The following is a 15,071-nucleotide window of genomic DNA, read 5'->3' on the forward strand; positions in this document are numbered from 1 at the left end:
AAAGAGATATTTTAAACAAGAAAATATGTTATCATTAAAAGATAAAATATTTTTAAAATCTTCAACAAGCACTAGAGATAAAGATAATCCAACTAGTATGAAAATCTTCTACAAGTTTTAAAGTCTCAAATCACTCTAATTAACGAGACAAAAATTATAAAAATGAAAGATCAAAAACACATTTACAGTATTTTTTTTTATTTGAATTTCATATCTGATACAACTAAACTATTAGGTATATGCGTTTTTTACTTGAACTATCACAAACTATATATCAGGAATACTCTAACTTTGTTGTATAACATTGTTGATCAATTACCATCATTCAAGTAAGAAAAGTGAATAACTGATAGTTAATGTGCTTTGATAAATATGTGGTAATAGTTGAGATATAAAACTCGACAAATCGAGATATTCTAGGTGTGGAGATGGCAATTTGAGTAAATAAGAGATGCAATGAAGGGCAATAAGTTGTGGGGCAAGAAGACCGCGTTTGGTTTGACATTTGTTTATTCCTGGAAGGTGTCTATTTCCCATATGTTTTTCAAGTTTTAATTAATTCCACAAAATTTATTATTCAATTTTGTTTGTTTTGGAGAAACATTAGACTATTGCGATATTTAATGATTCAATTATTGGAAATTAAAATCTCAAACACATTTATAAAATATATCAGCAGTAAATAATTAGACCTGATTTTAATTTGATGTTCATATAATAATATACATTTAGATATGGTACAAATCAAATTGTTATCCTGAGATTAAGATACGATGAATTTTTACTATTTATTTAACGATGAGATGAAGCAATTTTTTGTACGGTTAATTTGTGATTATGATGACACGTCCTATTCCTGTATGATAAAGTCAAAATATTTGACTATATATATTAATAAATATCTCTGGATTTGAAATGTATATAATAAAAATGTACTAATATTCTGTACAAATTTAAAACTAGTTTAGTAGTTTGGAGAAAAATGTTTCTAAAAAGGACGATCATAAATAAATGCAAGTGATAAATTATATATTTCTAGAAGAGTGATTTTCCAAATTGGAGTAAATTAAAGTTTGATTTCAAGATAATTTTTGCCTTATTATTTCCATCCTTGTAAAGTTGTAATTGTTGAAAATAAATTTTATATATAGCCTATTCTTTAGCCTTTTTTTTCTCATATAATTATTGGATATTTGAAAGATCGCTCGATTAATTCATATTTGTATCATATAGCGTTATAAAAAGAATAATTTTTGTTTTATATTGGTAAGTTTTTTTCATTCACAAAATTCATATCCGATATTAAGAGTGAAAGAATTTCATTCATTTTATTTGAATAAAGAATGTTTTAGCCTAAGTCTATACTTATCAAACCCATAGTATTAGTATATCTATTATATTTTTTGATCTTCACTCATTGTTTGATACCTACCTTATAATTAGAGTAATTCAAATTCATACCAAAAAGTCCATTTTGGAGGAGCAATATATTTTCTATCAAAAATAATTTTATATTTAAAACTCGAAACCTCTTATTAATACATGATAAATATACTTGACACAAAACAAGCTAGTAGGCAAAAAAGATTTCATCCATATATTTGTGGATAAAAAGAGGCAATGGAGTTGAAGATAAAGAATTCTTATCTTATCGTAAATGTTTAGACGGTGCACAAAGTTGTGACTAATTACTAATTAAAGTTGATATAATGATCATCATTATATAAAGAAGGTAAGTTCAAGAAAGAATAAAACAAAAGGAGAATCTTGCTTTTTTTCTTTTCTTTTAGTTTATTAACACATAAAGTAGATTTCATTATACAGATCTTGAAAATGAATTTAATTAAGTTATATTCATGATCAATATATTAAAATTTTATATTATAAGTTTTTTTTTAATTTATTATATTTGATAGCTTATCTTTTTTAAAAGATTATAAATATCATTATTTTAAAAGTATTTTAATTTGTATGAATATTTTTGGAACGAAAAAACCTTGACTTTAGGTTAAATCTCATTATTCACGCAATTCTCATGTTTATCGATTACACATTTAGTCAGCGAAATACCGAATGAAACAAATGTACTAAACCATAACCATGTGCAATAAAAAAGTAACTAGGAATTTAACTAGTATAAGATAAAAAAGAAATTGATTTTGTTCTACCTTTTACTATATTAATTCCTCTTGTCTCCAATTTGAATAAAATGAAATCAAACAATTTAGATGTGTGTAGTTGGAAATATAGACTAAGGGAACAACTTGACAAACAAACTTCTCCTTTTTCTTTCTCTTTAAAATGAACAGATCTTTTGTCAAAATTCAACAAATCTGCTTACGTAAAAGTATCATGTAAATTTGCATGGTTCTAAACTTTTATTTTTTTTATATTTATATTCTTCTCTTCTTTCTTTCGCCAAGATTGTTCTAGACTTAATTATGCTAAAAAAGAAAATGTATAACATTTGTCTGAAACACACAAATTAAACTAGTGAGAAGTATTAAAAATATTTTGAACTTGGCGTGAATTGTCAATTTCATTTCTGCACTATTGACAGCCTTAAAAAATACTCATTTATTTGATTAACTAAACTTAAATTCACCCGATCTGCCACATGACATAATAAGTGATCTCAAACTCATGTTGGAATGAGAGACTCTTAATAAAAAGTCGAAAGAAATGTTGAAAACATTCCTAAACTTGACGAGACTTTAGGAGTGTCTTTCACCCATGTGACAAGATTAAGAGTGTATTTAAAACAGTCAGTTCGAAGATAAAATTAATCATTCACATCTAATTCACGAGTGTTTTTAATACTTGGTTCCATTTTGGCAATAAGAAAATTATTATCATCTTAAGTGCCATCTCTTTCACCTTTATTTATTTTTGTGAACGTGCAGAAAAATTCTCCCCTTTTATTTTTTCTTTTGCAATTTTGAGTCATTCTTTTTTTTTTTCCTTTTTACTCTTCAAGACCCTACGGAATAATCAATATTAAAAAAATACAACTTGATGTGATGTGTCTACTTTTCAACATCTAAGGATTGAACTTATCATTTAATATTACTTAATAAATTAGAAAAAATAATTCAAATTAATTGTATTCATTTGAAAAAAAATATGGTATAATGAGATCTTGTTTAATTTATTATATTCATATTTTTTATCTATATAGTGTGACACCTTATAAAAAGTCTATTTTACTATTTAAATGCGTAGAAGACTATGAACTTCTGAGTGGGGACAATTTTTAAATTGTAATATTCTCAAATTATACTTCCTTATGAAATATTTAAAACTGTGTTTAGATATAATATTATTTGTAAATCCCTTTATTATGAGCTATAGCTAAATCGTATTTGATATTAACTGGCACGATTAATCAAAATTTGTGTTGTGTAGGAATCATTAGAGAAGAATGCACACTTAACAAATAATATCTCTCTCTCTCTTTTTTTTTCTCTTGTAACTCAAATAATCGTGATTCATATCATACGTATAGAGTCCATTAAATTGAAGTGCTCCTATCATGGATTTCTCTAATCATCTGGTATTCGATATTTATTACTGATAAAAAAAAAACTTATTTTAAGATTTTACAGAAACAGAAGCCAAATAAGATTATTAAAAAAGAAAGAGAGAAATAGAATATCAAAAGTTTTCTTGGTAAAACCTTCAAATTTAGATGGGCCAAATAAGCATAAAATCTTGGTCTAACCCATTCTGGCCCAGTACACATTACCACGAAGCTATTTCGGGTCGGGCCCAACAAGGATCTTATGGTTGATTATACTTTTTTTTTTTAAAAAAAAATTCTGGTTGATTATACTTAATTTTCCTAATTGTAATTGCAACTTAATCGATCTTGCATCAGTTAAGCGTAGAGTTTCTTTTTTTTTTTTTCCTTTCCAAACATATCTTTGAATATAATACTTCTCTCGAGTCAAGTCGAGTCAAGTCTCTATCAGAAACAACCTCTTCACTCCACCAATAAGGTTGTAGTAAAGTCTACATATGTTTCACCTTTCCCTATACCCCAATCGTGGGATTACATCTGATATGTTGTTGTTGTAATCATTGGAAAACTGTAAAAAGAGAAAAAATTGTTCATTTTAAGCATTTGATAATCACTCTTAATTAGCTAACATCATTATAATTAGGTTAATTTGCTATGATAAAAAATCTTGATCCCATATAAACATGCATGATTTAAGAGCCCATTCATATTATACATACATACTCCTAAGAGAAATAGCACTTGACAACTACTCCAAGATATTAAAAGCATACAATTCCCCCTTTCTTTAAATTTTGAAGGACTCGTGGGGGTGGCTAGATGAGCGTGTTGAAGATATAATATTAGAAAATAAATATAAATGCATCTTCTCTAACAACTTAATCAAGCTTTCAAATAAAATGATCGCACACTTCATCAGTTGCCATATACAAAACTCTCTCTCACCCCACTTTTTACTTTGGTTCAAAGATGAAGAGAAGTATCAACATCTGAATGTAAACCATCAAATTTGATCTTCGTCAAGTTAGTAGTGTTACTAACCCGCGACTTATCCAAAGATTGCGAATGAATTTCTGGCCAAAGGGAGAGAGAAAGTTGTGAAGATGACTCATGTTTTTGCGGAGAAAATAACTTGTTATTCTTGAGTGGCTGGTAATGATGATGATGATCGCGATTAATATTATTATGCATTGGCATAGTAATAGAAGGATGATGATATTGATCATAACTATGTGATAACATTTTCAAAAGCTCTTTCTCTTGCCTCATTTCTTTCACTCTTTCCAATTGTTTAAACCTTTCTTGCAACAAAGCAATAGAGGAACAAATGACCATTTTTTGTTATAAGAGTTGTTTTGTGCTATAGAAACTAATAAGGTAAGATGGGAAATATTGTGTACGTGGGGATGAGTACATTTCAAGGTATGCATTTTATTTGGAAAGTAAGTAGGGATATTTTGGTCATTTTACTAGTTATTTTAGAGTCTAGTATATGATTTGAATGAAGAAATTAAAAAGAAGAATCATCAAAGAAAGCATAAAGTCCAAAAGGAAAAAGATGTGAAATCAATCTAAGGAGTAATAGTTTTTATTTTTATTTTTTATGAGAGGCCAAAGTGGGAGCTAAAGAGGAAAAGAGTAAGAAGAAAAATCCAAAAAACAGATAAAAAGTAGCACATGGAATTGTGTGTTTGGAGGAATATTAATAGGTTGTGTTGATGTTCTGTCTACATTGTCCCCTTAAAAGGCCCCTCTTTTAGCTTTAAGAGAAGATGGTGCCCTTTTTTAGTGCCCTTTAATTTGGGTGCTCATGATCAAACCTTTATCCCCACCCCTCCCCCGCCCAACCCTAACAAACCCAACTTTAACTTAATATATCATGCATGTTTTTAAAAGCAAGTCGGTACACAAAATATCCTGCATTTATACATACATGGTATGCATAAATTAAATATGAGGATAAATAATTGATTTCGTAGTTTGAATTTGTGACAAACAGGGTCATGTCATGATTCAAGTTTGTGGTAGGTGAAGAGCTGGGTGGAGCGATAGCTGGGCTCTGGTGGTAAGGCAAGTGCGTGATGAGTGTAGTATCCCCCTCGAGCATGCTCTTTGTACAAGCAAGCAAAGATAACGAGGGATGGAATGAAATATCATATGTAGTGTTGAATCCAATCTAAAGCTCTTCCGAACAAGCAAGAAACAATTGACCACAAACTCTACTTAAGCGCTCGATATGCAGTTAGCTTAAAACATATTCATCATGTGGTCTAGCGAAACACACCTCTGTGAAATAGTCTAGCATCACTTTAGATAGGAACAAAATGAATGACTTAAACTGAAAGTAAGTTCTCCGAAATGAAGATGATTTTATCGTTGTTCCTTGACTCCCGACCCTTAACAATGCAAGTTATACATACAAATAATCTTTCTTTTATTTAAATTTCGTGTCTAGTCAAACACTCCACTCCAAATGAAAAGAAATGTAGAAGTATTGTTTTTCTCTTTATGAAACTTATTTTATGTTGTTAAGTTGGAAGGTAGTGTTTGTATAGGAGAAAGAGAAGAAAGAAACCAAAAAGGACAATCATATAGAAGTGGGAATAATCTCAAAGGGTCATGATTCTTTGATTGAACTATGATACAATTTTATAAAAACAATAAATAATATCTACCCCAACATTCTCCTATTGAAAAAATACAAAACCAAACCAACATTCTTTAGAATGTTAATTAATTTGTCTTCAAGTCATTGGATGAGAGTGGCATGTAGATGAATGTTGATGATATAGGGTGTTACTTTTTATTTTTATTTTTTTAAAAACTTCATTTTGTTGGTGCCTTTTGGCCTTGAAGAAAGAGTTTTAAAAAGTGTATTGAATTGAGATAGACAACTATATGTGCATTATCTAATGTGTACAAAAAATATACACATAGTTTTACATTTGGAAAGAATGGAAGCGCAATATATGGGGGGTTTTGTCACCTATAAATCTTGATTGCGTCCAATTTCTTCTAACATGACTTCTTCGCTTTTCCATCGAGGCCTTTTGTCACGATACTTTAATATTCGTATCCTAAAATTATTGGCATTATAATACTCTAACTATCTAATATCACGTTAATTCATTAGACTCTTCGATTAATAATTGTGTTGCATAAATTGACATTCCCTCAAATATGCAGGAAATTTTTATTTTTATTCAATTAAGCATCCAAATACATGATAAAATATTTTATCACTTCTTTTCAACAGCTAAATAAATTGCTCTTTCATGACAAAGAGTCCATAAGTTGCATTGACAATCATTGTTGGGTAATTCACTTGCATATGATATAATAAAAATAGAACCAACAAGAATATTCGGAGGTTGTAATATGGTAAATAAAAAATGTCTCGATCATACATAAACAAACACTAAATAAGTGATTTAGGAGAGATTAAACTTTCTATAAAAGTGATTCCATTCTGGAGGGTATCACACCGAGGCCATAATCCAAATGGTCCATTGCATGTCTTAAATGCATGCCTTTATGTTGATAACTTAAGAACCAGTACAACAGTTCACCATCCGCAAATCTGTATTTTGGTATGGCCATATAACTAATGCAAGGATTTTCGATGTTTAATAATGAAGTCCAATATTCCTTGACACCATAGTCTTTCAATACCCATAGCTTAAGTGTTCACTTCGTCGGAAGATTAGAAGTAGAATAAGCACAAAGCATACCATCCAATACTGAAACACCAATATAGATGTAGCCCTTCAAGCATAATAATTACTCTGGTAATGGTATATCTCCGTACATTTCATTAGAAATACTAAATGAAACCACTGAATAATTTCTTGAATCCTTAGAGTATTTCCCAAAAATACCGATCCAATGAAATGCCTCGTTTACAAATGGCAAATAATGCATAACTACAAATGCCACGAGGATGTTTATCAATATTTCTCCAGAACCATTTTTTAACGCGAGAATTTTTCCAGTACTATCTATGTAACAGAGAATATAAAGGATCTTATAGCACCAGAAGTTGAGTCATAACACTATACCATATGACCACTTTGATCTGGTGAAAGTTGTGCATCAGGAAGTACAATTGATTCTCCCGTGGAGGGGTTCCATAGCAAATATATGTTGTCTTCGCCCTCAATATTTTCATTTACCATCATAACAACCAAGCCATTGCATGAGCAAGTGATTGAACACATATATGGTCTAAAGATTAAAGGGAAATCAAGTTTTCGCACATTCTCAACTGGTTGATCCGACGATAAATTCAAACAATACATGTGATATTTACAATCTTTAGGGCAACATTGCCAAACAAGGAGTTTTTTAGAATTGAGGTCATTTTTGGCGCGATTGAGATGCTTCATTTTAAAGTAAGGGTTGGAAATCAATGTTTTTTAAGGTTTTGAAATACATTTGAATTGTAAAAGAGAGCGCACAGGTAATCTGGTGAGGATGCCCATAAGTATTTCGTCTAGCAAGTGAGTTGTCACGGGCTAGATAAATAGATAATAAAATGTTATCTTCAAAACATACACATAAAAATGTATTGTAAGTAAAACAATTGTAGGTAACTCACCTGATCAACAATATTCATTTGATTTTCTGTAATTGAAATCGATTTCTTCATCTTCTTCTTTTGTTGAACTTTGAAAAGTTGTCTATTTGCTAATAATTTCAACTTCTTCTTCTTCTTTGTTGTCATTTTCATAATTGATATGATAAAGTTTCGAGCTTTCATTGAAAAGACTTGTGATTTTGGATATGCTTGCTAAGTTTTTTTTTTCTTGATTTAGGGGGGATTGATTGATTGGGCCGGGTCGGTCCATCTATCCTATCCTATATGTGAGTGATTTACCCATATCTTCCCCTTTTTAATTCTACACTACAATAATAACATACATGGTATAATCCCACAAAGTAAAGTTTGAGAAGTATAGAGTATACACAAATTTTATTACTATTTCATAGTATGTTTTTGATAGATTTTTTATTCAAGAAAAAATAGTATGAAAACAAATAGTAATTGAAGTACAAGAAACAATAAATAATATTGAAAATAACAGATAATATTAGAATGAAAACTAAAACAAAATAATAAACTAATTGAAGTACAAGAAACAACAGATAGTAATAGAAATTGAAGTACAAGAAACAACAGATAGTAATAGAAATTGAAGTACAAGAAACAACAGATATTAACAGAAATCGAAGGACAAAAAACTACAGGAGTAGTATTATGATTACTAATTTGAACAGACAAACGTTTTGTCCTATTCAGTGTCCTCCACATCTTTTTTTTTTCTTTTTCATGTAGGATCATATCTTTATCTAGCTAAATTTGCATGGTATCAGGACTATAAGACTCCAAATGCGAACCTCCATTTCATCCACCCTGTATTAATACGAGGAGTCACATCGTTGTTAATTTTCCTATTCCCTTAACAAAATTGAAGATATTTGAAAGTTTTTTTTTCTTCTAATGACTTGTGTATCAAACCTCACTTCGACATAAGTCTCACACATTACGTCACTTCATTTGCACTTCAAGCATTTTATCTTGATCATGCTCAATCTAAACCTTTTTTATTCTAAAATTTATCTCAAAACCTCTAACTTAGCGTTATCACTACCTCGAGTCTCGTCAACCAAAATTATTATGTATCAAAAGAAAGAAAAGAATCGGACCCAAGGGAGATTGGTGCTTGGGTAACCCGTAACCCGAACCGCCTATCTCTCAATCCCTATGCAATATAAAAAGCCCTAGAATTCAAATTGAATCTGGGAAGGCAGAAATTTTGTTCAATTGAAGCAGAGAGTATTCAAAGCTCAACAAAAGAAGCAATCTTTTCAATAAAAAATTGTTAGCAATAGAGAAGATGCGAACCACAATTTGTGGGAGGCGACAAATAATAATTTGGGTGAGTTTTGATTTCTAGGTCGTGTTGCTTACTTACTGTTGAGTTTTTGTTGAACTTAAATTCCCGTGGGATGTGACAGGTATCCCGTGGAATTAGTGTACACCCAAGCTGGTACACAGGATGCCGTGGTTATCAAAAAAGAATCAGTGGAATTATTGATCAGGTGAGTTCAGGGTCCTTTGGATGTCTGTAAAATAATGCCCTGTACAATCAAAATGTATGAATTGAAATAGGAGTTCACCATCCTCAAACCTATAGTTTGTATGGCGTGAAAAAGCCCGGGATCATGTATAATAAAGAAAATACATTCCAATATTCCTTAACACCATAGTCTGAGGTATGGGTAAGGTTTGCGTACACTTTATCCTCTCATTCCTCACTTTGTGGGATTACACGGGGTATGTTGTTGTTGTATGATGATTATCAAAGAGACTGTAACCTATTGAGGATGTCCATAAGTGTTTCATCTTGGAAGTGAGTTGCATGGGCTAGATAGAAAAGAAAATGTGATCATACATTTTTTTAAGGTATTCAATTATGAAACAATTTCATCTAAGAGTTTAGAAAAGATAAATCTAGAAAATTTCACGATTTCATCAAACTACTAACACGCTTGCGGCTTACCGAGGATATGACACTAGCTAGGAAGATACGGAGGATGGAGATTAGGGTAGAAGGTTAGTAGGTAGTCGAGCATTGTCTAGTTACTTATCCGTGTTGTTATTATTACTTTCCTACTACCGTATTCTTTGACTTTAGTATTACCTATGTTTTCTTTGCTTCGACTTTCATATTATTTGTTGTTGCTATTATTCTCTTCTTCATTGTTTTCGGCATGACTTCTCTGTTGATGTATTTGCTTTACATATTTGATTTTGTTATGCTTTACTTGAGCTGAGGATCTATCGGAAACAACCTATCTACCTTCACAAGGTAGGAGCAAGGCAACGTGCACACCACCCTCCTCCCTAGACCCACATGTGGGATTACACCGGGTATGTTGATATTGTTACTATTTACTGAGAAATCATAAATTAGAAAATTTCAAGCAGATGAAATTACTTGTCAATTGGCAATGGCCCCATGTAAGCTATAAATGGGTGAAGTACTTTATGAATTTCCAATTTGTTTGGTGCCTTGGCTATGGTTGTGGTGTCTAGTTTGAAAAAATAATTCAGTGATTGCATAAACTGGCATGGCTGTAAAAAAGGCATCAATTAGTTTTCTTACATTGTTTTCTAGTGGTTCAATGATGGAAGCTATTGATGCTTGGTAATGATTTGTCGGCTTTGTGTTTGGATTTCTGTCTCCCTAGAGCACATGTGCTCTAAAGTTCCAGCGAATTCTAGTGACCAGACCAGTGTGGAAAAAACTACAGAGATTGTATGCATTACTCATTGTTCCGCTACATTTTTTAAGACTGATTGTTCAACTACATTTTTCCACTAGGGTTTAATTTTTTTAACAATAATTTGAGTAAAACGAAAACACAAGAAAAATACCTTTTGTACATAGCAAATAATCCTAGATTCTACGTTCAACCAACAAATGAAGTAACCTGATCAACAACTTCCATCATCAATTTTTACCTGGTACCTATTGTTGGTGGGAGGTGGAAGGTATCTGTGGAATTAGTCGAGGTGCGCAAAAGCTGGCCCGGACACCACAGTCATAAAAAAAACATCCATCTTCTTTGAATTCTTTGACGGATTCACAATTCTTTTTGCTGCAATTGAAAATTGTGGTCATCCCCAAAAAGACAACAACACTTGCAAACCCAAGGTAAAAAAACCTCGCAGAAAGAAACAAATACCTTTGCTAAGTTGATTAGGAGATACTAATTTCTTTCTTTGTTGGGAATTTTCCTTTTGTCTTGTATTTGAAGCTTCTTCTATGTGAATTAACGGTGCACCTCTTGTCAATTTACACTAATTTCCTTCTTTACACCACTATTTATGGTGTCATTTTTAGAAGTTGTGCAAATATAGCCCTTAAAAGTTACCTTCCAAATAACATTAGATTTTGTCTCATGTTTGTTCATAAGTTTCCCAATCTTACTGTTAAAATATAAGATTGTCATTGAACATTTGAATAACTTACAACAAATTTGGACCACAATCTAACATTTTCTTATGCTATTTTCAGTTTGCTCAAAAGGAATCTTACTATGATATGACAAAGAATCTAAATTGCAAGAAATAATAAAAAAGGTAATTTATCAAACAGTTGTCCCTGCAGAATTTCTCCTTTGTGTCATGATAATTTATTATTCGCATCGTAAAATCATTCGCATTGTAATGCTCTTCTTTTTTACAATAAAAAGAAGTTTTCTAATTTATAATACTCTAAAGGGTCGTTTGGTTGGGAACAAGTTATCATAGGATTAATTATTCCACCATATATATGGATTATTACCTCCCAGGATGGTGGAATAAATAATCCCAGGATTGCCTAATACCTCCAACCAAACTCCGGATAAAATAGTCCTACATTTTATCCCTGGGATTATTATACCTTATACTTCACGCAAAACGACGCCTAACTATCTAATATTTGTGTTAATTAGACCCTTTAGTTAATAATTGTGTTGCATAAATTGTGATAATGAATGAACAAAACTAAAGCTTTTTTTCAATAGAAAAAGAAACCCTAGAAAACAAGATTGTGCATCCGATCATCAAGCGGCGCAGGTATACTCTATCATTTTATCCCACCTGATGTTTCAATTGATTTTTTTTCAAGCAATTGCAGCTTGATGATAGTACCTGATTAGCAAGAAATCCCTACTCTCTTTCAATAAGCCCTTTCTTTTGCATATAAAAAAAATCGAGTCTCTTCAATCAATACTTAGTAATTGAGAAAGCAGTAATCGCTCCAAAGAAAGATGACACGAAAAATTAAGAATGATCGAAAATTAGCAGATAGTAGTTCTGCTCCAGAGATACAAAAACAGAAGAAGTCCATTGCAACTCCAAAGTTAGGGGTTGATCTTTTCAATCAAATTCTTATTAGCAGTGGAATTGATGCAATCCAAAAGTTTAATCAGATCTTCAAAGGTATCTGTTTGTTTTGTGCAGCTGCTGTTGTGTCTGTGTATGTTTATGCACCTCGACTGTTTCACCAGCTACATCCTAAGTCTTTTCTCTCTGTGTGTGTGTTTTTCTTTATAATCAGACTTAATTTTTTAATTAAATTAGGGAAGAGCGTTGTGGAGCCATCAAATGATAACACAGACCAGATGGATGTTGATGTAAGTTCTGATTTATGAGTTGTGTTACTTACAATTGAGTATTTTAAATTGTTGTTGGTTGGGACTTAGATGCTTGGCATGTTTACTTGGTGCCACTGCCAAGAGCCGAGTAAAATCAGTATTCTCCACTTGAAATATTCAATTCTATATTTGTTACTAAATAGTAGATAGAAGAAATAAAACAAATTCAGGTTTATCTTTTCTGAACTCTTGGTTGAAATGTCTAATATATGAATACTATAAAAAAAATTGTATGACCGCTCTTTCTTGTCCTATCTAGGCCCTGTCAATTCACTTCTCAGAGATAATACTTATGGACATCCTTAGCCGGTTACCTGTGCAGTCTCTACTTCGATTCAAATGTGTATCGAAATATTGGGAAACGTTGATCTCCGAGCCTTACTTTAAGAAGAAGCATCTCAATCGTGCCAAAAATGACCAAGATTCCCAGAAACTTCTTACTATCCAAATGTGCAGTAAGAATCGTATATTTTCCATGTATTGTTGTCCTTTGTTGCCAGTTCAGCTGGTTGAGGATGTACAAAAACTCAATTTCCCTTCAAACCCTACACCATGGCACTGCAGAATCCATTGTTGTTATGATGGCCTGGCTGTTATGGAGGTTCGTGATAATTTTAAAGATAAACACTCCACACTTTTGCTTTGGAACCCCTCCACAAGAGAATCAATAGTACTTCCTTCTCCGGAGTTTCCACGGGGGAGCCTTACTTGTTTTGGTTTGGGTTATGACTCAACCAGTGGTGGGTATAAGATCTTTCAGCATTATCAGGGTTGCTCTTTTCCTGGTGAAATTCTCGCGCTGAAAGGTGGCTCCTGGAGAAGAATTGATGAGCATCCTCGTGGCATTGACAACTGGTTCGTTTGCAGGCAGTTTTTGGCATTTGTACATGCGGCATTTCATTGGATCGCTTACTCACGAAATCATGCTGTGGTGGTGTCGTTTAGTATTTCAAATGAAGTGTATGGAGAGATACCCTTTCCGGAGGAAATGTCAGCCTTGACTGCGCTTATTGGCGCTACAGTGTTGGAAGGAATGCTTTGTGTTCATTCTAATTCTATTTATCCGGGTAAGCGTACTATTAAGTTATGGGTATTGAAAGAGTATGGTATCAAGGAATCTTGGATTCCATTCTTATCTGTAGAAGATCCTACGGGTGCTATTTCTATACCGAAATATAGGTTTGCAGATGGTGAAATGCTATTCTGGTGCAATGAAGGGGTTATGTTTAGGACACGCTGTGGACCATTTGGAGCATGGCCTCGATGTGATACCATATTTGATGGGCATGCTTTTAGAGAACGCTTGATTTCTCCAACACGTTGTGGACCATTTGGAGCATGGCCTTCATGTGATTCCATATGTGATGGACATGCTTTTACAGAAAGCTTAATTTCTCCAAGATCACTTACTTATTAGTTTCTTATGTATGATTGAGACACTCTTTTTTCTTCTTTTCTTGTTATGTTACAACTCTCGTATTCTTCTTAGTTTATCACCAGTTTTTGGAGTACAATGTCATATTTAGCTGGCAGGTCTGGGGGACAAGAAATTAATACCAGCAGATATCTTGGAGAAAGAAGTGTTCATCTATCCATCATGTGGAGTACTTGGCTTGAATGAAACCAGATATGTTTCAATGGAGAAAAGCAACATATATGTCTTTTGTTAAATCTAGGTGTTTACAGAAAGAATCTATATGCATTGTGTATGGAACAGAGATTTCTCAGCTTGTCGAATGTGAGAATTTGAAAAAAACTGTATTGCTTCTTATATCATCACATTTGTTTTTGTTTTCCGTTATCGTTGGTTGAGAATGTACAAATCTTGATTGCCTGTCAAGCTCTAAAAGTGCAGTATTTACTTATGTATGGTAAGAGTATTCAATTTCATTGCTAAGTAAGAAGTAGTTTAACCCCATCTTTTCTTTTACTTTTTAGATCTTGTCTAGTCTTGTATGGATAGTACAATGACCAGACTACTTGATATCAACCAAAACTGTCAACTTCACGAAAAAATGCCTTCATATCAGAATCGTAAACCATTTTGAGGTGTCAAAATATCACACCATCCAATGACAGATTTGTACATGATCTACTTATGTAGATGTCAGTGACCACAAACTCAGGTGTTGGTGTATTCAAACTAAGCAAGGACATTCAAGTGCGATAATAGGTTAAGGAACTGCAAGTTTCATCATCAGCCGAAATGTCCTGATGGTGTTTTATTGCCACTCTTCAGGATCTCGAAAGCTTTACCCTCTGAATGTCAAAAGGAGAGCTAGGTGACTGCCACTATAAAAGCTTCCATCCGCCAGTTACATATTCTATCATCTCAGCTTGA

The 15,071-nt window shown here is 32.3% G+C and overlaps 1 protein-coding gene across 1 annotated transcript; it reads left to right on the top strand.

Annotated features, from left to right (window-relative positions):
* Positions 1-12,343: 12,343 nt before the first annotated feature.
* LOC125817894 (F-box protein CPR1-like) lies at positions 12,344-14,244 on the top strand. The gene is made up of 3 exons (XM_049497402.1): positions 12,344-12,515; positions 12,657-12,709; positions 12,990-14,244. The coding sequence occupies exons 1-3, from the start codon at positions 12,344-12,346 to the stop codon at positions 14,145-14,147; spliced, it is 1,383 nt and encodes a 460-aa protein (XP_049353359.1). The 3' UTR covers positions 14,148-14,244.
* Positions 14,245-15,071: the final 827 nt, after the last annotated feature.

Source organism: Solanum verrucosum, unplaced genomic scaffold (genome assembly GCF_900185275.1).
Source record: "Solanum verrucosum unplaced genomic scaffold, falcon-dt-bn FXZP01000254.1, whole genome shotgun sequence".
Classification (NCBI taxonomy): Eukaryota; Viridiplantae; Streptophyta; class Magnoliopsida; order Solanales; family Solanaceae; genus Solanum; species Solanum verrucosum.

Bases quoted from the DNA above. Each gene is read 5' to 3' on its own strand.
- LOC125817894 (XM_049497402.1), top strand. From the start codon at position 12,344: ATGACACGAAAAATTAAGAATGATCGAAAATTAGCAGATAGTAGTTCT. The intron at 12,516-12,656 runs GTATCTGTTTGT...TAATTAAATTAG, and splicing joins GTTTAATCAGATCTTCAAAG to GGAAGAGCGTTGTGGAGCCA. The intron at 12,710-12,989 runs GTAAGTTCTGAT...TGTCCTATCTAG, and splicing joins CAGACCAGATGGATGTTGAT to GCCCTGTCAATTCACTTCTC.